Below are 23,157 nucleotides of genomic sequence, written 5' to 3' on the forward strand. Positions count from 1 at the left end.
CCTTAAAAATCACAGAGAAAAAGATAAAACATTTTTACAGTTAAGCAATCTCTATAAGAACTTTGTGCAGTTCTATAATTCATGTCTGCCCTTTTTTTCCCCCCCATCTTGGCTTTAAACAAAGCTTCACATATTATAGTGGATAAGAATCAGAATGTCTAGCTTTTTAAAATCTCCATAGCCTAATTAACTTTTCATTATTCAATTTTCTTTTTGCACAACCTAAAAAAGGCCGTTGTGTTCGTTTTTAAACGCTCTGAAATATAATCTTTCCGGGTTGGAGACTGTTCTGAAAATACCTAGTCCTGCCCATAATTTGTTCCTCCCTCCCCCTCTCACAAATATCCTGAGTGACAGCTTAATGTGACAGCTTTCTTGCCACAATTCACTGAAGGGGAGTGGCAGGTAGGGTTCTTGGAGAACAAATACCTAACAAAGCCATCATTCTGGGGAGTTACTTCCAAACTGTCAATCCAATCCATCAAGTAGAATGTGCTCCACTATTCTCTTGTAAATGTGCTTATTTCAAACAGGGCAGAACTCAGGCAGCTGCCCCGCAGAAGACTAAATGACCCAGCTCAAATGTCACCTCTGCTGCGAAGCCTTCCAGCTCCCCAAGGCAGAGCAAGTTCCCTTCCTCTCTGCTCCCACAGCCCTTTTGTTCATCCCTCCTGATGGCACTCCCACGCTGTATTTTATTTGTGTTTATGTCTGTCTTCTCCACCAAACCAGATCACCCGTGTACACTTGTGAGCCAGCGTGGTAGAGTGGAGGAGGGCACAAGCTCTGGAGTAAGACTGCTGGGTTCAAATCCTGGTTAGAGATTATTAACATACGACCTTGAACATGTTACTTAAGCATTCTGTGCCTCAGTGTTCTGAGCTTAAAATGGGGATAAAGAATACCTTTCTTATACATTTCCTGTGATGATCAAGTGAACTTGCAGATGTGAAGCCCTCCACACAATGCCTGGCACACGTAGGAGCTTGATCAATGTTAAAACAGGAAACATCATCCTTATCTTCCCTCCTCCCCCCATGAAGACAGTAGCATGGCTGGAACAAGAGGCACACACTCGATGTTCGTGGAATAAACTTTTGCTAAGCATATTAATTTACTAATAAAATGTCAATTTCCAAAGGCAATTTTTCCAGGTCTTTCAGTGTATTCAACATTTACGAGTGTGTTACGTGCAAGGCACAAATATAGGCAAGGGAAGAGCTAAAGCGATGCTAAGCGAGACTTGATTCCTGCCCTCGTGGAGCTTATAAGCAATTCTGAGCATGAGGCATCTGGAAATATATGTCTGTAGTATTAATGGCTGAAGTTATGCTGAAGTTATGCCTGATACGAGTTTTCTCAACAGTGCATATATTACATCGTAAAGTATTTCAGAGACTTATGTACAACAACGTGTCTCATTTTGCTAAAGAAACAGCAAGTAAGAGAGTTTAAGGATGTTATATTTCAGATACTTCAGTAAAGTCTGTAATTCTTACGAATCCTCATGCTAATACTAATATAGCACGTGCACTGGCTCCAGGGCCACAGCTTGTCCTACGACAAGAGTCATTGCTCTCTGGAGCCCTGGAAGAGTCAAAACTACTTAGGAATGAAATTTAAAGATTTGGGTCATGAACACATGTGTACCAAGTTATTGTTTCCATTAAGCTCTTTTCAAAGACTTTACTGTTAAATATAGAATCACTTGTTTAAATGTTGCAATTCTAGGAAGAGCTACTTTAATGAAATCATTGCTAATTAAAAAACATTGTTAAATTAAAATAAATCATGCAGTGTTTTAGTTGTTCTCTAGTTGAAAAGAAGGTTATGGAAACAAAATGATTTTGCTACACATTTGCCCACGATACAGTTTCTTTTGTCATAAAACACTAACTTCATGAGAGTGAATAAATTCATGAAAGCTACCAATAAATATTTGCCTTTGACAATGTCAGGCAGATTTACTGCATCCCATTCTCTTTAGAGAAGAGTAATATCTGAGGAATAGAAATTAACTCCATAAACCAGCCATTGGAGCAAGCCCCCTGCAGGCAGGCAGGGGCACTGCCTCTTCCCTCTTCTGTCACCAGGTTAGACCACCAGCGAACATCTCTCACTCTCTCATGGATATTGCAAATTCAAACAAAACAAAACACCATGATAAATTTTGGTGCTTTTCTTATTTTTCCATAGAGGTATGCAAATGGAGGGGGAAAACTCACCTAGTTGACAATATCTGACGATCAGTTACCTAAACTCTAATAATAAATCAAACTGTCAAGTCTTATTTTCTTCATCTAAGAGCAAGTGGTGTCCAGCATCTTAACACTGCCCAGATATTTACTGTCTGTCTGTACAATGATCAATGCCTATTTAAATATAATGAATCCTTAAAGCATCCCTGAGAGTTTACAATGAATAGTATTGAATTTATTATATTATCAGGATAATTAAAGTTTAGTACAAATCTATCTTAATCATTGTATGAAATTTTGAAAATATTTATGAGCAAAATTCTGTTACTTGAGATGCTACTTACAGAAATCAAATGGCAAATGTCTCTACTATTTTAAACTCTCAAAGTATTCTAGAACACATATTGCAAGAGAGCTTCAATTTTCTGCCATGCTTCCTGACCAATTCTTTAACAATTGTAATGGCTTTATTAGCTATTCAGTAAGTATTCCTTCGATTTACTCCTTATGTTAGCAAAATGAGCTGGTTCTCCTAACAACAGATCATTTAAGGCAAAAATGTCTCGTAAGCATGAAAATTGAAATTGTTTATGGATACAAAAAACACCTCCGTTAAAAACATCTTTAGGGCTTCCCTGGTGACGCAGTGGTTGAGAGTCCGCCTGCCGATGCAGGGGACGCGGGTTCGTGCCCCGGTGCGGGAAGATCCCACATGCCGCGGAACGGCTGGGCCCGTGAGCCATGGCCGCTGAGCCTACGCGTCCGGAGCCTGTGCTGCGCAACGGGAGAGGCCACAGCAGTGACAGGCCCGCGTACCGCCAAAAAAAACACATGTTTAACTAATGAGATAAATGTGATATTCTATTTTCTAAGAGTGTACCCTGACCCAAAACAGCCTGGCCTACAAGCTACAAGCATTTTTACTGTAGAATAGCCAATGACCCTATGAAGCCACTGTTATTCTAGACCTTTTCTGAGAGAAATGGAGCAGTTAATATTGTTTAAGGAAATGGGAAGGGATAGAATTTTGAAGCTGGGTGACAGGGGCCTGGGGAGGAAAGTTCTGAAACTATGCTGCCCCCACCAAAATGACACTGAACAGTTTAGGTCTTATAAAGCGTCTATAGGAGGCATGGGCATATTACTCTACTTGAAACAAAGCCCTGGGTAGAATTAATACTTTCAATTTCTCCTGGTGGAATATTTTCAATTCCTCGGAGCAACGAGACACTTTCAATTCCACAAACTTCCACCTGGGAAATGAAACAGAACTTCCTGCAATGTTGTGGCTGTGAAATTTAAAAAAAAAAAACCAATACTCTCATGGAAAATTTTTCTCGCATCTCCATGCCATGCTTTAGGGCTCTAGATGCATCTAAACTTATCTTAAAAACTAAACAAACTGAAACAAAGACATCTCTTTGCCAACCCCTCATAAGCCTCTCAGTTGCATCCCGCAGGTCTGAGCCTCATCTTGACAATGATCCGTTACATAATGATCTCTATACTTTGACTATGACAACATGTGACTGCCTTACAAAAACACTTCTTAAAAGTACTCAAGTAAAAGTACTTGCTTTTAAGAGTCTAATCTTATTTTTGAAGTTGGCATAATTGTTCACTTAAAATAAGGAGATATTAACTTGAAAAGAGAGACTCTACAGAGAATTATTTAGTACCATTTAGTCATGAACTTCTCTGCCTACAACTTCAGACAAATGCATCGCACCACTGCTCTGATGAAGAGCATCCACTGGGCACATCACGCAAGAACTGAGGCCTAAGTCACTATGTCAAAGGTATAAATTATGGTCCAAAGACAGCTCCGGGCACTGCTGAGCTTGGAATTGCTTGCTGAGCAGCCATGTTGTTCCAAACAAACTCAATGCTTAAGAGGCTAAAGGGCAGTGGAGGCAATTATTGGAAGGAAATTTCTCACTAGGCCAGAAAGGAATAATTAAGCCTTTGCATGCTAAATCACATCACTGGGGTTAACAATGAAGTAATCAAGTGTAAATGGTGGCAAAGCCTATCTATAGGACTCATGAAAGGAAATTAAGGTTGTGGGTACTCTAAACTATTGTTGCTTAAATACCACAAAAATTAGTCCTGAAAACTTCATTCACTTATCCTCTCTTTATACAAATGTGTGTGCTTTTGGTGGGAGGCAAGAAATTGGTTAATCCAGCAATTAAGGCAAATATACTGAATCATCCGAAGTAAAACACCACTCAGCTACTAATTCACAGGCAGAGATCCAACACAATTCCCCACACTACTTAGACTGGACCAAGTGCTCAGTAATGAAGAAGACGCACATGGGATTTATTCAAATATATGGCTAAAACATTTAAGTTATAAACCTAATGCACGATTTATATATTACACTTTCTATGCCGCAGGGTGTAGAAGAGAATTCACACACACACACACACACACACACACACACACACACACACACAGCTAGGTGGGATGTGGGGAGACAAATTCGGGGAGAAACATGGAGGACACACACATCATCTCCAACAACTGCTCAGTAGCAGTTAAAACTGGTTTAGGAATTCCCCGGCGGTCCAGTGGTTAGGACTCTGTGCTTCCACTGCAGGGGGCAGAGGCCCAATCCCTGGTTAGGGAACTAAGATCCGGCATGCTGTGCAGCGTGGCCAAAAAAAATTAAAAAATAAAACTGGTTAAGCTCTAAAGGGAGCAAAATAATGTGGGCCTGACAGTTAAAAGGTCTAGATTCGACTTGGGCTTTGCAACCTCAGGTTATTATCTCACCTCAGAAAGAGTTTCCTCGTCATATTTCAGGAGTGAGACCAAGAGTAAGATTTCTACTAAGATTTCTCAAGACTCTAAACTGATCTGGTGTAGTAGTTGTTGTTGTTGGAAATAATTTAAGACTCAGCAAAAGTTGCAAAAATGGTGCAGAGTTCCTATGCATCCTTCACCCAGCTTTCCCGATGGCAACATCTGACATGACCAGAATACATTAGCTAACCCAGGAAATTTACTTTGGTACAACATTATTATCTTAAACTACAGACCCTACTCAGATTCCACAACTTTTTATATGCACTCCTTTTTTTTTAAACCACACGTACGAATTCATATGATCACCACTGCAGTCAGGATAAGGAACTGCTCCCTCACCACAAAAAAAACAAAAACATGGGCATATTACTCTACTTGAAACAAAGCCCTGGATAGAATGAATACTTTCAATTCCTCCTGGCAGAGTATTTTCAATTCCTTGCAGAAAATAGACACTTTCAATTCCACAAACTTGGAAAATGAAATAGAACCTCCCATAATGTTGTGTTTGTGAAATAAAAAAATACTCTCAAGGAAAACTCTGCTCTCACCTCTATTCCTCGCTTTAAGGCGCTAGGTGCAACTACAACTTTGTCAAAAACTAAACGAAATAAAACAGACTTTTCTTTGCCATCACCGCCCCATCACTCCCTCCTGCTACCTCTTTAGAGTCTCACTGTCCTCCTATCTCTAACCCTAGCAACCACTAACCTGTTCTCCATCACTATAATTTTGTCATGTCTAGAGTGTTTTAATGGAATCACCAGCATATGTAACCTCTTGAGATTGGCTTTTTCACCCAGCGTAATACCCTTGAGAGTTATCCAGGCTGCTGCATGTATCAATAGTTGGTTATCTTACTGCTGTGTAGCAGGCCACTGTACTGATATAGTTTATTATGGCATGTGGATTTTCAACTTTTTATGTTTTAACTAAATTATAATTATGGGATGGGGAGGAACTTTTAAAACCTTGCTTTGCCATTGCTTAAGATGGGTTCATACTCCAAGAGATACTGATTCTCTTAATTGGTGATTACCTTAATCACTCCAAGATTCAAGGCTTCCCTGACAACCCTACTTAAATAGTGAGCCCCCTTCATCCTGCTTTATTTTTCTCGACTTAGTATTACCTGATCTTATATGTTTATTGTATTTATTATTTTACTGTCTACCACCACCTCTACTGCACCCCATGCCAGGTAAGTTACATGAGGGCAGGGACGCTGTCAGATATCATCAGATGGGACTTCCCTGGTGGCACAGTCGTTAAGAATCTGCCTGTCAAAGTAGGGAACAGGGGTTTGATCCGTGGTCCGGGAAGATCCCACATTCCTTGGAGCAACTAAGCCCGTTCACCACACCTACTGAGCTTGCACTCTAGAGCCTGCGAGCCACAACTACTGAGCCCGTGTGCCACAACAACTGAAAGCCCACACCCTAGAGCCCGTGCTCCGCAACAAGAGAAGCTACCGCAATGAGAAGGCTGTGCACCACAACGAAGAGTAGCCCCCGCTTGCCACAACTAGAGAGAAAAGCCCACACACAGCAACAAAGACCCAACACAGCCCCCCAAATTAATTAATTTAATGTTTTAAAAAAAGATATCATCAGTTATCTGTGTCCCCCCAGCACCAAGAACAGTTCTTAATACTTAATAAATGTGTTGAACAAATTAACTTTTAAAATAATGACTTATTATCTCAATAAGTATTACTTTAGAGTTGAAAGATTACTGAGTCCATGAACCATTATACCAATATTAGTAGCTCTCAGAAAATAGCTTGAACTGATAAAATTATTTGCACAAAACCTTTTTATTCACCTATACAAATTAACTGCCTCCTATTATACAATTTCAGTAAAGTACTGGGTCCTGAAAGACTGGACAATAGACAAGGAAGAAGTATAGGAAATCTTACCATCTGACAAGCATAAGCCATAAGCAACACGAGTCAAAAGCCTCATTAAATATTAAAGGTTTACGTAATCAAAGAAAGGACCGTCTACTCTGATAATGTGCTTCCTCCTGCTTTGTTTTGTCAACATACTCTGGAGGGCTACCAATGGTGCTGGGCAACTCATACAACTAAATGTAACTGGATTTCTTCCATGTTAAATGGAGAATGTGAGCCAGATCAACTGTCTTCTACCAGTTCTTAAAAGAAGTGAACTTTTAAGAAAGGAAAGCAAGTCAGAAAAATATTAGCAAAATTTTGGTTATGATTTATGTAGTTGAAATGCTGAACAAATAATAAATAGATAGCAGGTCTCTAAACATGTACCTGTAAATATATGTATGTATATTTAAATATACATATGTATGTATTTATATATTTATTGGGGACATATGTATGTAAATATAGGCTCTTTGGTGCATGGTCCATACCACACACAAAACTTTTGGTACCACTGCACCAGAGACCTTTAAGATTTAGAAGGGTCCAAATCTACATTCTAAGGAGCTGAGAACACTTCAAGCAGAGCACAGACAGATTTAACCTCTCCAAAACTAATTCCTCATCTATAAAACAAGCAGTTCATGATATCCACCATACACAAGATAGATAAACACCTGAATCTAGGAAGAGCACTAAAAGACACTGTCATACAACCCACTCAACCAAGGAACCCTGGTCTGAAAAAACAAGATCCAACACCCCATCCACAAGACCTCATTTCTTACCTGTGTGCCCTCACACCCTGGGGTTTCTCCATCTCTAAAATGCAGAATAAAAGCATGTGCTTTAGAGGGCTGATGGGAGTATTACATAGATAACGCATGCAGAGGCACTTCACCTAGTACCTGGTACTCAGTGACATTTATGATTTTTAGCATCTATGTTCATAACAAGATGAGGATGATAGTTTATCTGAACGGCAAGACAGACCATGAAGAGGCTCTTCATGACAAAGAATGCAACTTAAGTGAAATAAAACAGCAAAATGCTTCCAGAAGAAGACAACCTGTAGAGTTACCAGGTAAATGACTCTCCATGATGGGACTGGCACATTCCAAATCAAAACTGTGGTCACAGATTCAGTCATGAACAGCCCTGCTGCTAAAGGAAAGAGCACATAGATTGAAACAGGAACCCATCCAGTCTGTAAAATATTAACAGCTTAATAAACATCAGCTCACCATCCAAAAACACAGTATTCAAGTCAACTGAAGAGTACCAGCTAAATTAATACCAAGTTGACTCCATGAAATGCCTTGGGGGGAAAAAAGGCTCATGGGTGATTCACTTTTATGCTGACTTCCCTATAAAAACATCTTCAACAAGAGAGGCAGGAAATTCCAGTGAGTGAAAGGGGGCAACTATATGGAAACCATCATACTGCACACTTTGCTTTTTAATTTACTTCAGTGTTTTGGTTTAAAGAAGCACATTCAGAAATTTGCTCCTTAAGAAACAAAAAGTGAGTATGCTAACGGATCTGATCCTCATATACCATCCAACCGAATTCCAGAAAAGAAAAAGCAAGCTAAAAGGCACACAACTGATATTTACTTTCCTGACACAGAAAAACACTATTAACATAGAAAATGATGTGAAAGTTTTCAAGGAGATCAAGTCATAGAGACCTTTTAAAAAATTCTGCTAGAAATAAAAGATAACTTAATTTTACCCAGTAAATTGATTTTTGAACGTAAGTTACTCCTGAATCAAGGCACAGCACCCCACTGTATGTACACATATATTGATACACGTGTATGCTTTTTCGGGATACTTTATTTTCAGTTCTGATTTTTTTCCCTGTAGTAACCTGTCGCTTCTCACCATTTCATTTGTCACTTTAACCTTATCCTCTTCTGAAACTGTCAGCTCTCCATGCTAACTACAGAATGGACAAATACCGAACACCAACTACCACCCACTAACTGGGATGTCATCACTAGTTACCTAACCCTTTCCAATCTTTGTTTGCTTAGCTGTAAAATGGAAACCATGCCATGTGTAACATGCCAAACACACAAGTAGGCCTAGCAATTCCTCACCAAATTTCCATTTTTTCGAATCAGACTTTCCAAACACAAACACACTAACAATTCAAAGCTTTTTCACTGTCAGCAAAATGCTCCACATTGGTATCACTTCTACACGAGTCCTTCAGGCATCATGGTTAACTGCCAGGTATCAAAACAAAGGCTGGGGCTTCCCTGGTGGCGCAGTGGTTGAGAGTCCGCCTGCCGATGCAAGGGACACGGGTTCGTGTCCCGGTCCGGGAGGATCCCACATGCCGCGGAGCGGCTGGGCCCGTGAGCCATGGCCGCTGAGCCTGCGCGTCCGGAGCCTGTGCTCCCCAACGGGAGAGGCCACAGCAGTGAGAGGCCCGCGTACCGAAAAAAAAAAAAAAAGAAATATTACATACTGACCTACACAACAACATGGTAGAATCTCAAAAGCATTATGATAAGTAAAAGAAGCTAGGCACAAGACTACAGTCTGTTACTTTCCATTTATGTGACATTCTGGTAAATGGAAAACAATATAAGAGACCCAAGGTAGAACACAGATCATCAGTTGCCAGGGACCAAGGGTGGGGAGAGAGGATGACTACAAAGGGCACAGGGGGGAGTGATGGAAATGTTCTAGATCTCGACAATGGTGGTGGTTAAACTCCTATACACATTTCAAAACTGTACACTTAAAAGGGTGAATTTTTAAGATTGAGAGGTTTAAGGGAGTTCTCCCTATGAATCAGTAGTTATAAAGGTCAGTTAAGTAGTCAAAGAAGGAAGATGGAGCATTGGAGATTATACGAGTTATTTTAGAAAACACATATGGAGTCACTAACAGAAAGTGAGGGGCTCAAATAGGCTCATTCGTGAACAACTATATAACCAAAACTTTTTAAAATGTAACCGTACAAATTTAAAGGAAATCTACCTATAATCAAGAACTACAAAAGGAGTTACTCTTATAAGAAAACGTGAGAGGCAGTAATGTCTATTAGCATGTTGTTTTACAGCTAATGTTCAGTAATGATACCAAGAACCATCAGAAATACCTTCTAGATGAGATGCATATACACATTTAAATATTTGGCTATATCTGGGACAAAACAGGAGCTCACCTCCTTTTCAAGCAATCATCTACTCCTGTCAAAACCAGCCCGCATGTCTAAGAAACAACAGAACTAGAAATTCAGGCTAGGGTAACTTAAGGGCTGGAAAGGACCCTGATGAAATGTATGTCATTATTTCCTCCGCCAAAGTCATGAATCTTCTTATCTTTGGTGTCATAGGGTTGTTTTTTTTTTCCTTCTCCTTCTGGAATGCCACCTCAGCCAGGGTGGTGCCAAGGGCAAATTCCTTTAATGCAGAAAAAGACCTGAAGAAAAACAGCAGTTGATTTACCCCTCTGTTCCACGTTCTTGGCCCTCTCCTGCCACACCTGCTGACAAGCCTCCACACTGTGGATTCAGATGCCACAAAGCAAAGCCGTTAATGCTAGCTGAACTGAAACCAAGTCCCCAGTAGAAGCTGGTGCTACGCAACAGAAGCCTTAAAGGTCAGTGTGGCAGGGCTTGGCTAGCATGAGAATGATCAACTGACCTCCTTCTGCAGACTGAAAGGAAGATAAACACAAAGGCAGACAGTCCTAAAGGTACGTTTTATCGGGAATCAAGCATCCTTGTCCCCAACTTGTGTATCCATCAAACACATGCCACATATCAAACTTGCGAGCACAGCCTCGAAACGTCCTGCATACACACACACACACACACACACACACACACACACACACACACACACACACACACAAATTCCCTTTGGTGAAATAACTGATCAAGCAGGAAACCCCACCATGGAAGCAGGTCATACAAACTTAATTCAAATTGATATTAGAAACTGGCTTATCCAAAACACGAGATTTCCTTTCCACAGAATGTAATAGGGCTTTGGAAAACACAGTCTGATTGCTAACAGCAGGGCCTGTGGTTAGCACACAAACTTGCCAACCTACCATGAAGGATGAAGCCTTCTGCTGCATGCCCTCACAACCCCAGACTGTTTGCAAAGGGCAGGAATGAAATATTCCATATGTTTTCTTTGTCAGTGACATGGCTATTGAAAGCAAGGCCATGGTAGTCTCCCTGCTGAGGGACTGGGTCAAGCTATTCATGTGTAACCAGGCAGATGTCAAGATGGTAATGGGAAAAACATCTCAAACATTTTTTTTTTTTTTTTTTAAAGAAAGAGACCCAGGGTAGAAAATGCACAACTGTATCTGAAACACTCAACCAATCTAAATAGGTCCTGAGCACTCTTGCATGTTAGCTGCTACTCTGAATTTACAATTCATTTTCAAATCAGAGCTGAATCAAAACCCAGGAAAGTTTTCAAGCATTCTGAGAAAGATTTAACTGTGCTTACCAAGAATGTCATATAACTTTTGAGAAATATGAAAGATTTTAAAGAAAGGATTTTAGTTCTAAAGTTACTTCAAGGATAATAAGCTTTTCTTTATCCACAAAACACAAGCACTGGTCTCAAATGTAAAGAAAATACACAGGTATCCAATAACCAGTATAATATCATTTTCAAAGTACTTGAAACAAAAAGTTCTCCCATAATCTGCATATTGCTAGAAACAAGGTGATATGAAGAAACAAGAACTCAGCTAAATTGTCAAACCTGAGCTAATCTTATCCATCCCCAACATGGAAAGTGATGAGAAACCGTTGGGCACTCACTGGCATGAGGCTTCTTAAAGAGTTAAGCGTTGTCTCATGAAAATCCTCAGTGTTCCAAAGTCTGGAAGTAGAACATTATTATCTAAAGATCACACTGACACTGTCTAAGGTCACGTGCCCGTTTGCTGTGAGGAGAAACAATGCGTTCCCCTATTAGGGGAGCGTCCTTCAACTTGACCAGCCATCTCAGGGAAGCAATGCCCAGTCAGAGACCAAGGCAAGAAAGCATGATCTCCTCCAAGCTCTCTTCTCTAGAGAAACTGTAACTCCCCACCACTAGGCCTTCTTGTTAGAAAGGGAGTAGCACCACCTGTAAGAAGGAATCTTGATAAAAACATATGCATTACTCTTTCTCCACCAGGATCTTTATGGTTTTCTGAATGAAAAGTCTACCAGATGAAGAGCCTTTTTTCCATTAGCACAAGGGCTCACTGTGAAGTCTCCAACAGGCTATAAACCTGATATACATTCAAAGAACCAGAGAAATAGAGTTTAGAATTTTAAATCTAAGTGACTTAAAGGGATAACACACATAGACAATTGCTTAGTCGCTCCCCAAAGAAATGAAAACATAATGTAATGGGTCCTTGCCACCACTCAAACAGGTCATGCTAAAGTTTCCTACATGTGACCCTTAAAGATAAAGTCAAGTGACCTCTTCTTGCAGATGGAAAAGGCAATGTCCAAAGGGATTAAGTGATACCTTCAAGCGCACAGATTTAGGACCTCAGGGGTCTTGATTCCTTGGGCCACACTCAAAAATAAAACAACTTCTGAAGTCCTGTTCATAAAAATAGGTGCATAAAAAGAAGACTGGAGAGTAGATAGTGACATAAGAAGCTGGATTATGCGACCACGGACTCAAAATGACCTTGGAGAGAACAGAAGGCCAACAAGAAAAAACTTTCTTTCTTACAAAGTTAAGAAAACATTAAGATTTTAAGACAAACCCCACTAATCAAATGAGATGAACTAGCAGTAGCACAGAATGGATGAAAACTGGGATTATGATAAACTGCTAAGTATCAGTTAGTAAATCCATGTGTAATCTTTTAAAACATGATACTAAAATGTTAAATGCATTGAATATTCCTCTCTTAACTCTGATCAAATTGTATGAGAATTCTGTACATGCTTGATGTGAGATAAGGAGAGCCTGAAGAGGACCCAAGGGGCAATGATCAGATTCGGAAAATGCAAAAGCTGGATTTAGCGCCTAAAACAGAGAAGCGTGTGAACAGTCTTCAAGAACATTAAGGAACCTAAAGGTTAATCAACAGTATTTGCCTTCTCTCCCCTCACCTCCATAGGAGTTGCTAGACTTCGGGATAGAGTTCTTATGGTGTCAGTAAGGTATTCAAGACAGAGAATAGTGCCGATTCTCTGGAGATTCTCAGGCAAAAAAAGAAGCACCCTGAGATGGCTTCCACACACGGGAAGGGTGACAACGTAGATCGCAGTGGTGGCAACCACAGGTCTCCTCTCTCCTGAGAAAATCTAGTCTGCCAAGCCCTTCTTGTATTATCCATACTAGTCGTATATTTTCTCTAAGGGCCTCTTAGCATGAAGCTTACCCTGTAGGGAAATGGGAAAAAGCAGAAGTTAAACAGCATCATAGCCCAGTCCCCAGAGTTTTAGAGAGAAGACTGCCAACTCGGAAGCATACCTCCTACCCTGCACTTCCCAACAAGAAAACGTGAATAAGAGTGAGATTTCTAACGGCCATCTATCTACCTCCCTAGGAAAACAGCTCTAATCAAGCTCTTCAGGGGAGCCTGGAGGTCACCACTTGCATTCAGTTATGCTGCGGCTTATACTGAGAGCTCCACATGGGCAGTCAGAGCCCGGGCGGAGTGGGCAAGTGGGATCCCAAGCAATCCTAGGTGCATTCCTCAGCCATGCTTCCCACAGAGCCAAGGGAAAGGCGCCATCTCCCTGCCAAAGTTAGGTCACTCTACTCGGGAGGGGAAATTCCCCCAGAGAAAACTTTCAAAATGTACAGGGAACAGGGAAAATCTAACTCATGATTTTTCTGGATACCACGCTCTGAAATCTGATTCAAAGAGCAAAAATATTCTGTTGCCAGTGTGCACTGAGATTTTCATTCTTTTAATGGTCAATTTTATATTTAAAACTTTGTTTAAAAAAAGGGGGGGCTGCATTCTCCTAGTGTAAAAATAGAGGGGGGAAAAAACTAGCTCAAGGGGCTTACATAACTTTTTACTTATCTTGACTCGGAATACTTAAATACAAATGAAATATGAAGGATAAAGGGTCATTAGATATCCCGTAATATATTAAATATGCTTTCCCCACACATGTTTTCTCACTAGCACAGACAACAGACCAGCCCGGGATCTAAACGTATACCCAGTTTTGGCCCAGCTGCCTCCCAAAATATCTATGGTTTACATTTCCTTACAAGGATATTCTTATATTCTTAATGGGCCAACGTGTTGCCACAGAGGCTTGGTTCAGTGCTTTTCCCATAAGATCTTTCATTACAGAAAAGCTAAGAGAACTACCAAAATATGTATTTTTTAAATGTTCATTTCTGAAGCCTACACTCTTAGATGGGCATTCCTGAACCCCAATCACTTGCATCTAAAATAAGAGATGCAAAATGCAAAATGACAATTCTTGCTGTAGACTTACTGCAGGGGCAGAGGGGGACCTGGCTGGCATGCTTTTTTGACTATTAAAATATGTAACAGTATCAAAACGTGCTTTAGAGACTAAAAACAACCACCCATTCAGAGTTTTAACTGCCTGTACATGACACAGAATATTTCTATATTTCTACAAATATATATATATTTGTATATTTCTATACAAAGTTTAATAACGAATATTTGTCTATGGGTGGGTGAATCCAGAGTATACTACTACATAATTACATCTTGCCATTTAAAGGGGGTATTTGAGTAGTAACTTGCTCAAGTCTTTAGAAAGTTGAGATGTTACTAAATGTATATGAACTATAAAATCATTTCTAAACTCAATTTTGTACTCACCCAATTTCAGACAATAGAGCCGATACCCAGCCTACAGTTTGTTCACCAAGTGTTGAGACACAAAAGAAATGTCTAGAAAGGCAGACAAATTAGTCATTGTGTAAGAGTACTGATTTGCTAAATGCCCTAGTTTTTTTTCTTCACTGACAGAATTTAAAACTAAAGCATTTTATTATCCTCAACAAATCTTTCGAAAAACTACACTTCACTGAACAAAATTGGGGACAAAGTTATCCGTGTCCTTGTATATACAGGAAAACAAGCTTTGGGCATTGCCCAAAACTTGAAGGCTTCAGGAGGCAATTAAAGAGCAATCTAGATAATACATTTCTAAAGACAAAACCATGAACTCTCATTTAAAAATAATTAAAAGCAAAGCTGTCTGATCAAGTTACATTAGTTACGTTTCTCAGAGTTTAAGGCACATTGGGCAGGGTTTAACCTGTAACCCAGGTATACTGATAAATATTGTGCTTTTATGGAAACTTCTATCTTTTTTATAGAGAAAAAGTGGGAAACGGTCTTAGAAAAATTTCAATGAGTCACTAAAGGATTCTTACAACTTCACTTGCTTGATAGTCTACACAGATTCTGAGAGATTCAAAGCAATGAGAGCCATTAGTCACCAATATGCATTATTTCCTGACAAGAAAAATGGAAATAAAAGGATAAGCACAACCAAGGAGACCAAAAACCAAAATCCAAACTTGCAGGCTGTCAGTGCTTTCCGCCATTATAAAGATGACTAAAATAAGAATTTGAGAGATAACCTGACAGAGGCCAAGAAAACGCCCAAACTTGCCTGGATCCACCTACTAGTACAGAACTTTGATCTTCCCTAAGAGATTAAGTTGTCAAATGTTACCTTACGATTCACGTAAGAGCCAAGTGCCTGGACATTAAATGCTTGTGATACCATAACTGTCATTAGCATTTAGCTGGACTGAAAATCATAAAATATTAGTGGTTACCACAAGCCTTCAGGAGCCTCGAATGAGAATCACTGGTTTAAATCCTGGGTAGAGCGCAGACCACACCCAGCACATTGTTGCCTTCTGAGGCAGGTTCCCCATGCATACATTCCAGTAGAGGTGGACAACTGGGGAAGTTTCCTGGGTCAGGGAGGGATTTCAGGATTGAGACACCTACACTATACTTAACACAACACAGAGGATGGGACAAACGTATGGGGAAAAAAATCGAATTAAACAGAAAGAAAACTTTTGGCAATAAGACTTGTTTACTTCCTTGTTCTCAGGTGAAGAAGCCAAGGCCCTGAAGGGTTAAGTGTGTCACCACCTCAAGGTCACTCGTGTGATTTATTGACAGATCTGGAAACCAGCTCTCCATATTCCCAGCAGAATGCTCTTTCTTCTCTTGTTTAAAGAGAACCCAGCAGTTCACTAGTTTGTAAAATAAACAACCTGTACCTAAAGATGTTCATATATTGGCCTTGTTTAGAACAAAGTTCCCTGGTATATAACACAAATACTTCTCTAGAAAGACACACCGCAGAAAATAAGCTAACAGTGAAATTTACAGACAGTAACTTACAGACATCAAAATATCAAAACTCGACCATCAAAAAAGGTATAAACATTTAGCCACTGATTACTGACCTGCCAGGGAATACAACTGACACTGGAGGAAATAAGAAAATACTTTCAAATAATACTATTAAAAGAAAGGTGCTTGGAGTCGTGAAAAAAAGTATACCTTAGGGAAGAATCTGAGATGATGCTTCCCAAAGAAGAAAAAGCAACAGATTATTTTTTAAAATCCTTCAAAGCCCCTCAGGTAACCATCAGTTCTATATAGAAAGCTTGCTAACCTGCCCGTGTACAAGATACACACACCGTGAAGGCTGCAGAGACTATGACTAATTATATGGAAGTGAGGACGTTGAGTAACTTTTTGTACAGTATCCAAATTACTGAAACAGAGTGATTTTAGTTTCCAAGTGTGAAGCCATACCAACAGGAAACAAGCGGGGCTATTCTACCCCAGCAAAGCGCCTTAGCTAGTCATGCATTCTGTAACAAGTCTCCATGGCAAATTTCCTAACACACACTTCTAAACACAAAGAACTCCTCCTCCAAGTGAGTGGCAATAAATAGGCTTGTGCAACTTCAACTAGATGGATATTCAGATACTTCTGGGATCTTTTCACGAGAGTAGTCGATCACTATCATCACCTTGCCATCCTAAAATTGTGTAAGAATTATAAATCATAGAATGTCTGGAAGCTACAAGCAGCCTTACATAGAATCTAGTGAATCCAATGACTTCATTTTCCAAATGAAGAAACTGTCACCAAAAAAACAAACAAAAAAAAGAGGTAGAATGACTCGCCCAAGGCCACACAATTACTCAGGGGCATGGTGAGGGCTCAGACCTACCACCCTCTCCACAAAGCCACAGAAACAGCCTTTATAATCCTAAAACTATGCACCAGACATAACCTAGCATGCGGAAATTTGTAACCCCCGTCTACAAGTCTCAAATTTTGTGACAGTAACACACAAACCAGAGGACACACGTTCACTATCCCCTCCCCACCACCACCATGACTTCACCCCTTTCTCTCTCAATCAAGAATCTTGGAATGCAGGTGATTAAGAGGGACCTTATTGGCTCTAATAGGGAATAAACTTGAACCCTTCTGATTAAAAATACACTTCAGAATTTTAATACTAGTCGGAGTACTTCCTTTAAAACACCTCAGGGTGAAATGTGACAAGCCAGTGCACTGTGACACAGGATCAGGAACTGCCGCTGCAAAATATAAATAAGCACTACAGGTGCAGCAAACTCTGTGAACATGGGAATCCCGTCAACAACACTGAGGATTACATCTGACTCTGCCCCCAGACTCAGATAAAGCAGCTTTCAGCAGGAAATAGACACTGTTAGGCTGAACAAGTTTAAACGAGCCTAAAGGAGAAAAAGCAGGTATCCTCTCTCTGGGTTCTCAGATCTGGACAAAAAGCTAAATGCTGAGAATGCAGAGTTTGGCAATCCCGCGTGGGAATGAGGGCTGAATTCCAAGCCCCAATCCTGCCCCTCAGTGTGGCCTTAAGTCCTTATTTATTCACTGAAGCATTAAGCGCTTCCTTTGTACCGGACTCTGGACTCCAAGTTGAGTAAAATAAAATCCCTGCTCTGTCAACGAGGAGTCCCAATGTGGGATGTGTACACACCTGAATGAGGTGAAGGTAAGACACCACTGAGGAATGACAAGAAAATAACTTCGATTAATAATTAGTCTCATCTTTTTGACTTCTATTTTTGTGATTATCATTTTATGTATAACTAAGCAGGCCTTGGTGCCCATGCTCCAGAAATTAGACATCAGTGGATCAAAGTTTGGGAACCATGGATCTAGTTCCTTGGTGTGTACCTGTGTTCCACCAAATCTGTGATGGGACAGCAAATCAGAAGTACTAGCAAAGAGACCTTGGGTGATTCCAAGGTGTCTTATAAGATCAACTGGAGTGGGCAGATCACAACACCCGCCCCTCTTCAACATGGCTTTTGAGATCACTGGTTTCCCAAAATGCAAATACACGGCCCTTGAAAGGCCCTTTACAAGGGCTCGTCATTATAACATATATTTTTATTTATTTATTTATTTGCGGTACGCGGGCCTGTCACTGCTGTAGCCTCTCCTGTTGCGGAGCACAGGCTCCGGACGTGCAGGCTCAGCGGCCATGGCTCACGGGCCCAGCCGCTCCGTGGCATGTGGGATCTTCCCGGACCAGGGCACGAACCCGTGTCCCCTGCATCGGCAGGCGGACTCTCAACCACTGCGCCACCAGGGAAGCCCTATAACATATACTTTTAAGGGTGAAATGAAGAGTATTCAAGTGAAATAAGGAGTTATCAGGAGGTACAACTACTCTACAGGTCACGAAGGGAAAAAGAAAATATAACACATTTGCCCACCACCACAGCTCAGAAAGTGCTATGATGATGCTAGTTTAGACAATCTGATCTGGACTGGTGCCAATTATTTATCTGTTTCCCAAGCCACGAACAGTCACTTATGTAAGGCTCAAGGTTGAGAATATAGCATTTCACTACCTTTGGTGAATTCTAAAGAAAGATGCCTGATGCTCTATAGCAAGGAGTGTGCTCTCATAAAAATAAAAATTTCTTTGTGGTTTTTAGGTACTAATGTAAAACAGCCCTCTTCCTTATAGGGCAAGTCTACACATTAAAACTCAAGGAATCTGCTAAACAAGGTCTTTTCAACTGGTCAAAATAGTAAAAGTATGCTTTTCTCTCTTGGACCTGAAAGAGGTTTCAGGGAAAGCCACCTCTCCTGAATGAATTCCCTAAAAGTATGAAGAGGTCTTGGGGAAAAAAAACAGCCCCTTCCCCTCTACCCAGTCTTCCTTCCCTTACTTCTCCCCACTCCCACACAAACTTTCCCACGTAGGGTACCTTTGTGGGCAAATTGCTTGTCACTGCAAAGTTAACTTTTTTTTACTGAAAAGTTAAATTTCACCATATTGAAGGAAAATGACTTCAAATGTGTAACTAAAACCTGAGACAAGGGGAAAAAAAAAAGAGAAGGGGGCTGGCGGCCAAAGAATGAGACAGGTTCCAAGTGGCCACAAGACTCAAAAAAACCCCACTGGCAGAGGGCAAGTAGAACACCTCCCACCAGCCACCTGGAAACAGCACCGCTCTGGCCTGCACAGAAAGGATCTCTTCACGGGGTCTGTTATTCCTTTCACACTGTCTATTTCTAAGAGGTTCCTCTCAGCAGCTGTAAGGTAAAAGGAAATTCCCTTTACCCAAGGCCTCTCAGAATCCCTTCCTCTCTCAAACAGTTCTTTCACTGCCCTTGATTTAATCTGGCCGCACAGCACAGCAAGGCAGGACAGGAGCATACACCAAACCCTGCACGCAGTTACCCTATTCTTTCTCTACTGGTGCCATCTGCCAACACCACAGCCAACACCTATTTCAGAGTCGTTTCTAAAGCGAATGTCTAAAGCTCTCCGTCCCCGTTTGTGGAGGGGGGTTTTGGAAGTCAGAACCATCTGAGTGACTTTCCCAACCTCAGGCAGCTCAAAAGAAAAGTTCTACTGGTTAAGGAACAGCAGAAAACTGCTCCCTTTTGGGACAGGCAGAGCTTATGCTCTGGAACTTTCATTTTCCTCCAATATCCTGTACTTCAGGTCAGCATTCCTTCTTTAAAAGGCCTTGCTGGGTAAAAGTATTTCACCCAGAGAAACCTGCAATTTCCCCCCCTCCCTTCTCCGTTGTTTTCGCCCGGTTTCCCTGCGAGCTCCAGAACCCCAGGCGTTTGCTGGTGAGTCCGGAGTGGAACTGGACTGAGGTGCCAGGTCGCTCCCACCCCTGCCCCCCGCCCCGGACAGGGCCAAATGGGAAGGCCATTCGCCCCGACTGCGGTACAGGTGTTTTCTTCTCCCCACATGCTGGAACCCAGGAGGCTCCAGGTGCTTCCCCACGAAAATTGCCTCGGTCTCAGACTCAGGCCAAGTTCTAGCCGCCCTCACCCCTGCCGCCTGCAAAACTCTTGCCAGCTGAGCAGGGGCTCGCGGGAGAAGAGAAAGTCGCGTGAAAAGGCTGCCTGGGGCAAGTGTTTCCAGATTCCTCCTTCCTCCTCGGCCCCACACGCACTTGGGAGTTGGGGGAGGGTGGTGGTGATCGTGCCCGAAAAGTCTGGGAAAAAGAGCTACACGGGTCTCGGACCCGGACTGGCAAAGCTTGTGAAGCTCGCGGCGCTGGAGCGGGGCAAGGAGGTGACGGCGCCCCCCTCCTCGGGACACTGGGGATGGAGTGGGATCTGCCACTGGCTCCGCCCCCCGGAACCCCCTCCAGCGCCCCCTCCGCCCGCACTCACAGCGCTTGGGTGAAGGCGCTGAGCCCCTCGGGCACGGCCGTCAGCCCCTTCCCGGAGCAGTCCACCCGACGGTCGCCGTCGCAGCTGCAGGGCGCCGCGCAGAGAGGCGGCGCCGCGCCGCTGGGCTCGGCCGAGCCGCGCAGCCCCAGGGCGAGGAAGCAGAGCAGCCCCAGCGGGCCCGGCATTGCTGCGGCCGCCTCCAGCGCCGGCCTCTCCCGCGGCGCCGCGCCTTCGGCGCGCCTCTGGCGCCCTCCTACGCCCCCCGCCGCCCTGGGCGGCAGGCCTGCGGGCTGGGCCGGGGGCTCTCCTCTCTCTGCAGTCGCGGGGGCTCGGCCCCTTCAACAGTCCGCGGCAGCAGCAGCGCAGGGACGCGGCGCTCCGGAGTTTCGCCCTACCCGCTGCTCCATGGAAGCGCAGAGGCAGCCCCGTTCCTCCAGCGGCTCAGGCCAGCCGGCCGGGCCGGGCGCAGCTGCAGGGGCCGCTCTCTGCCATCGCACCCGCCTCCCGGTCCCCGGCCTCCCGCCGCAGCCGCTCTTCAAGGTTGCGGAGCGCAGCCTTCAGCCATGCCGGCCCCTCGCCACAGCCCCCCGCCCGGCTCTCGCACAAACACCCGGGCTCTTTCTCGCTCTCTCGCAGCCGCAGCTCAATCTCCTCCCGTCCTTTTCCCTTCTAGGGTTGCATGCTCGGGTTCCCAAGCCCCCAGTCGCTGGGTTATGCAAATCACTTAGGTACATGCAAAACTAACCCGTCTCCTGGAGCGCCATTGGCCGGGGGAGGTCTCGAGCTCATTACTATGCAAAGAGAGGAGCCGCCATTGGCCGAGAGTGGGACCAGAGGGGCGTGGTAATCGGGAGTGAGTGACAAGGTGGTGGTGATGGTGGTGGTTCGCGGCAAAAATCCCTGCCTTGGCTCGATTTGCGTGGCAGGTTGTGGATCGAAGGTGGAAGCATCCGAAGACTTAGAATCTGGGTTTTCCCTCCCCCACTCGTCGTCTTCTCTCTGCAGAAATTGGATCTCCTAAATTGGATGACCTGAAAAGTAGAACTTGCCTCCAGCATTCAGTTAAGTTTCAAATGACTCTCCACTGTTCCAAATGGCGAGGACTTTGGGAGCTGTGCAAATGGAAGAAAGATTTTGAAGAGGAGAGAAAAGGTTTCTCTTAATCTGACATAAATATTTGAGTTTTAGCTATATACTAAATTAAAACTGTGTACCCCCCATCCCCCAAGCCCCTCTCACTTCAACTGACATCTTTATATCTACCTTGATATGCACTTGATAGCTAAGTCTTAGCAATTAGCCATCCACCATACAGAGTTTTGGTGACCGCAACTCAGATCGCTTTCTCATCTACTTTAAAATCCTAGAACACAGGAATCTTGTTAGGGTCAAAGGAGGTGATGTTTCTGAACACTGGGCAATTTCTCCAGACAGCTTTTGCTGTCATTTGAGTTCTAGGTAACTACCCTTGAGAAGCCAGCAGCAACTTTAGTGTTAGGTAATTATCAGCATTCCTTCCTCTTCTGGACTTTTGTGGCTTAATAGACCCCACGTTATTGTTATCATTGTTTGTACCAAATACTGCTTTATGGGCACCTCCTTTCTTGCTTTCCACTGTGCCTTTGGGTTATTTTACTCTATTTTGAAGACATTGCCACGAATACTTTAAATTAAGGCAGGCTGGGTTAAAAATGTCACTGTCATCAAGTTGATTACTCATGTCATGTAAGTAAAATTAAAGAAAATGGAAATAAGTTGATGCAGACCCAAGGAGTTTAAAATGAAAATTTTCCATCATATTTACATTCAGGAGTTTATTTTAAAAATAATGCCCAGTTGGGCACATGACTAACATACAATAAATTTATCCACACGCTTGAGAGTCAAATAAATACAGATATGCCTTGACTTTAAGTTTTAGGAATGACCTATTTGCTCTAATTGTAGGTTCGAAAGAGAAATTAAAGGTAGGTGGACAACCCTACCTTTTATAGATAAGAAATCTGAAGCTTGCAGATGCTGTGCTCTGCCCAAGATCATCACAGAACAGCTCCTGGGCTCCTGGTTCCTTGTATGTTGCCCTTGGAGGCTTCCCTAAATTGGTTTCCATTGTCTAAATCGTTTCCATTATTTTCTAGCAACTCTCATGAGCAAGTGAAGAGCAAATTGTTAATTTCATTTCTTTATTTGATTCCTTTAATGTCTCTCTTTCGTAACAACACTGGAAGATGACAGAATTTCTCTTGCCAAGGTATCACTATCTTCTGCTGTTTTTTTTATAACAATTATATATTATACTGATTGACTTTAATTTGTCCAAATAATTCATTTCCTTTCTTTTAAAGTAGTGGTTTTTAAACTTTAGTTAGCATAAGAATCACATGCAAAGCTTGATTAAAACTGCAAAGTGTCTTAAAAGCCTTAGAGCCTCGAAATCAGCATTTTGATACATGTCAAGTGAAAGTGAGACAGGTGGTCCTTGAACCACACTTCGAGAACTTTATTCTTTGCTTCCAAGGAATAAGATCTTAGGGCTGGCAACTTAGATG

General features: G+C 42.3%; 1 protein-coding gene across 4 annotated transcripts in view; it reads right to left on the reverse strand.

Annotated features, from left to right (window-relative positions):
- Nucleotides 1-23,157, reverse strand: part of LGR4 (leucine rich repeat containing G protein-coupled receptor 4) — a 110,943-nt gene that overhangs the window by 75,850 nt on the left and 11,936 nt on the right. For 2 of the 4 annotated variants that reach the window (XM_019948073.3, XM_019948074.3), the window contains exon 1: nucleotides 20,609-21,287. The exons of 1 other annotated variant lie outside the window; for it this stretch is intronic. In XM_019948073.3, coding sequence (XP_019803632.1) covers nucleotides 20,609-20,793 — 185 coding nt within the window. In that variant the 5' untranslated portion in view covers nucleotides 20,794-21,287. Of the gene's footprint in view, nucleotides 1-20,608; nucleotides 21,288-23,157 lie in introns of those variants that run through there. One more of the 4 variants, XM_019948072.3, reaches the window with a different exon arrangement.

Source organism: Tursiops truncatus, chromosome 8 (genome assembly GCF_011762595.2).
Source record: "Tursiops truncatus isolate mTurTru1 chromosome 8, mTurTru1.mat.Y, whole genome shotgun sequence".
NCBI classification, from domain to species: Eukaryota; Metazoa; Chordata; class Mammalia; order Artiodactyla; family Delphinidae; genus Tursiops; species Tursiops truncatus.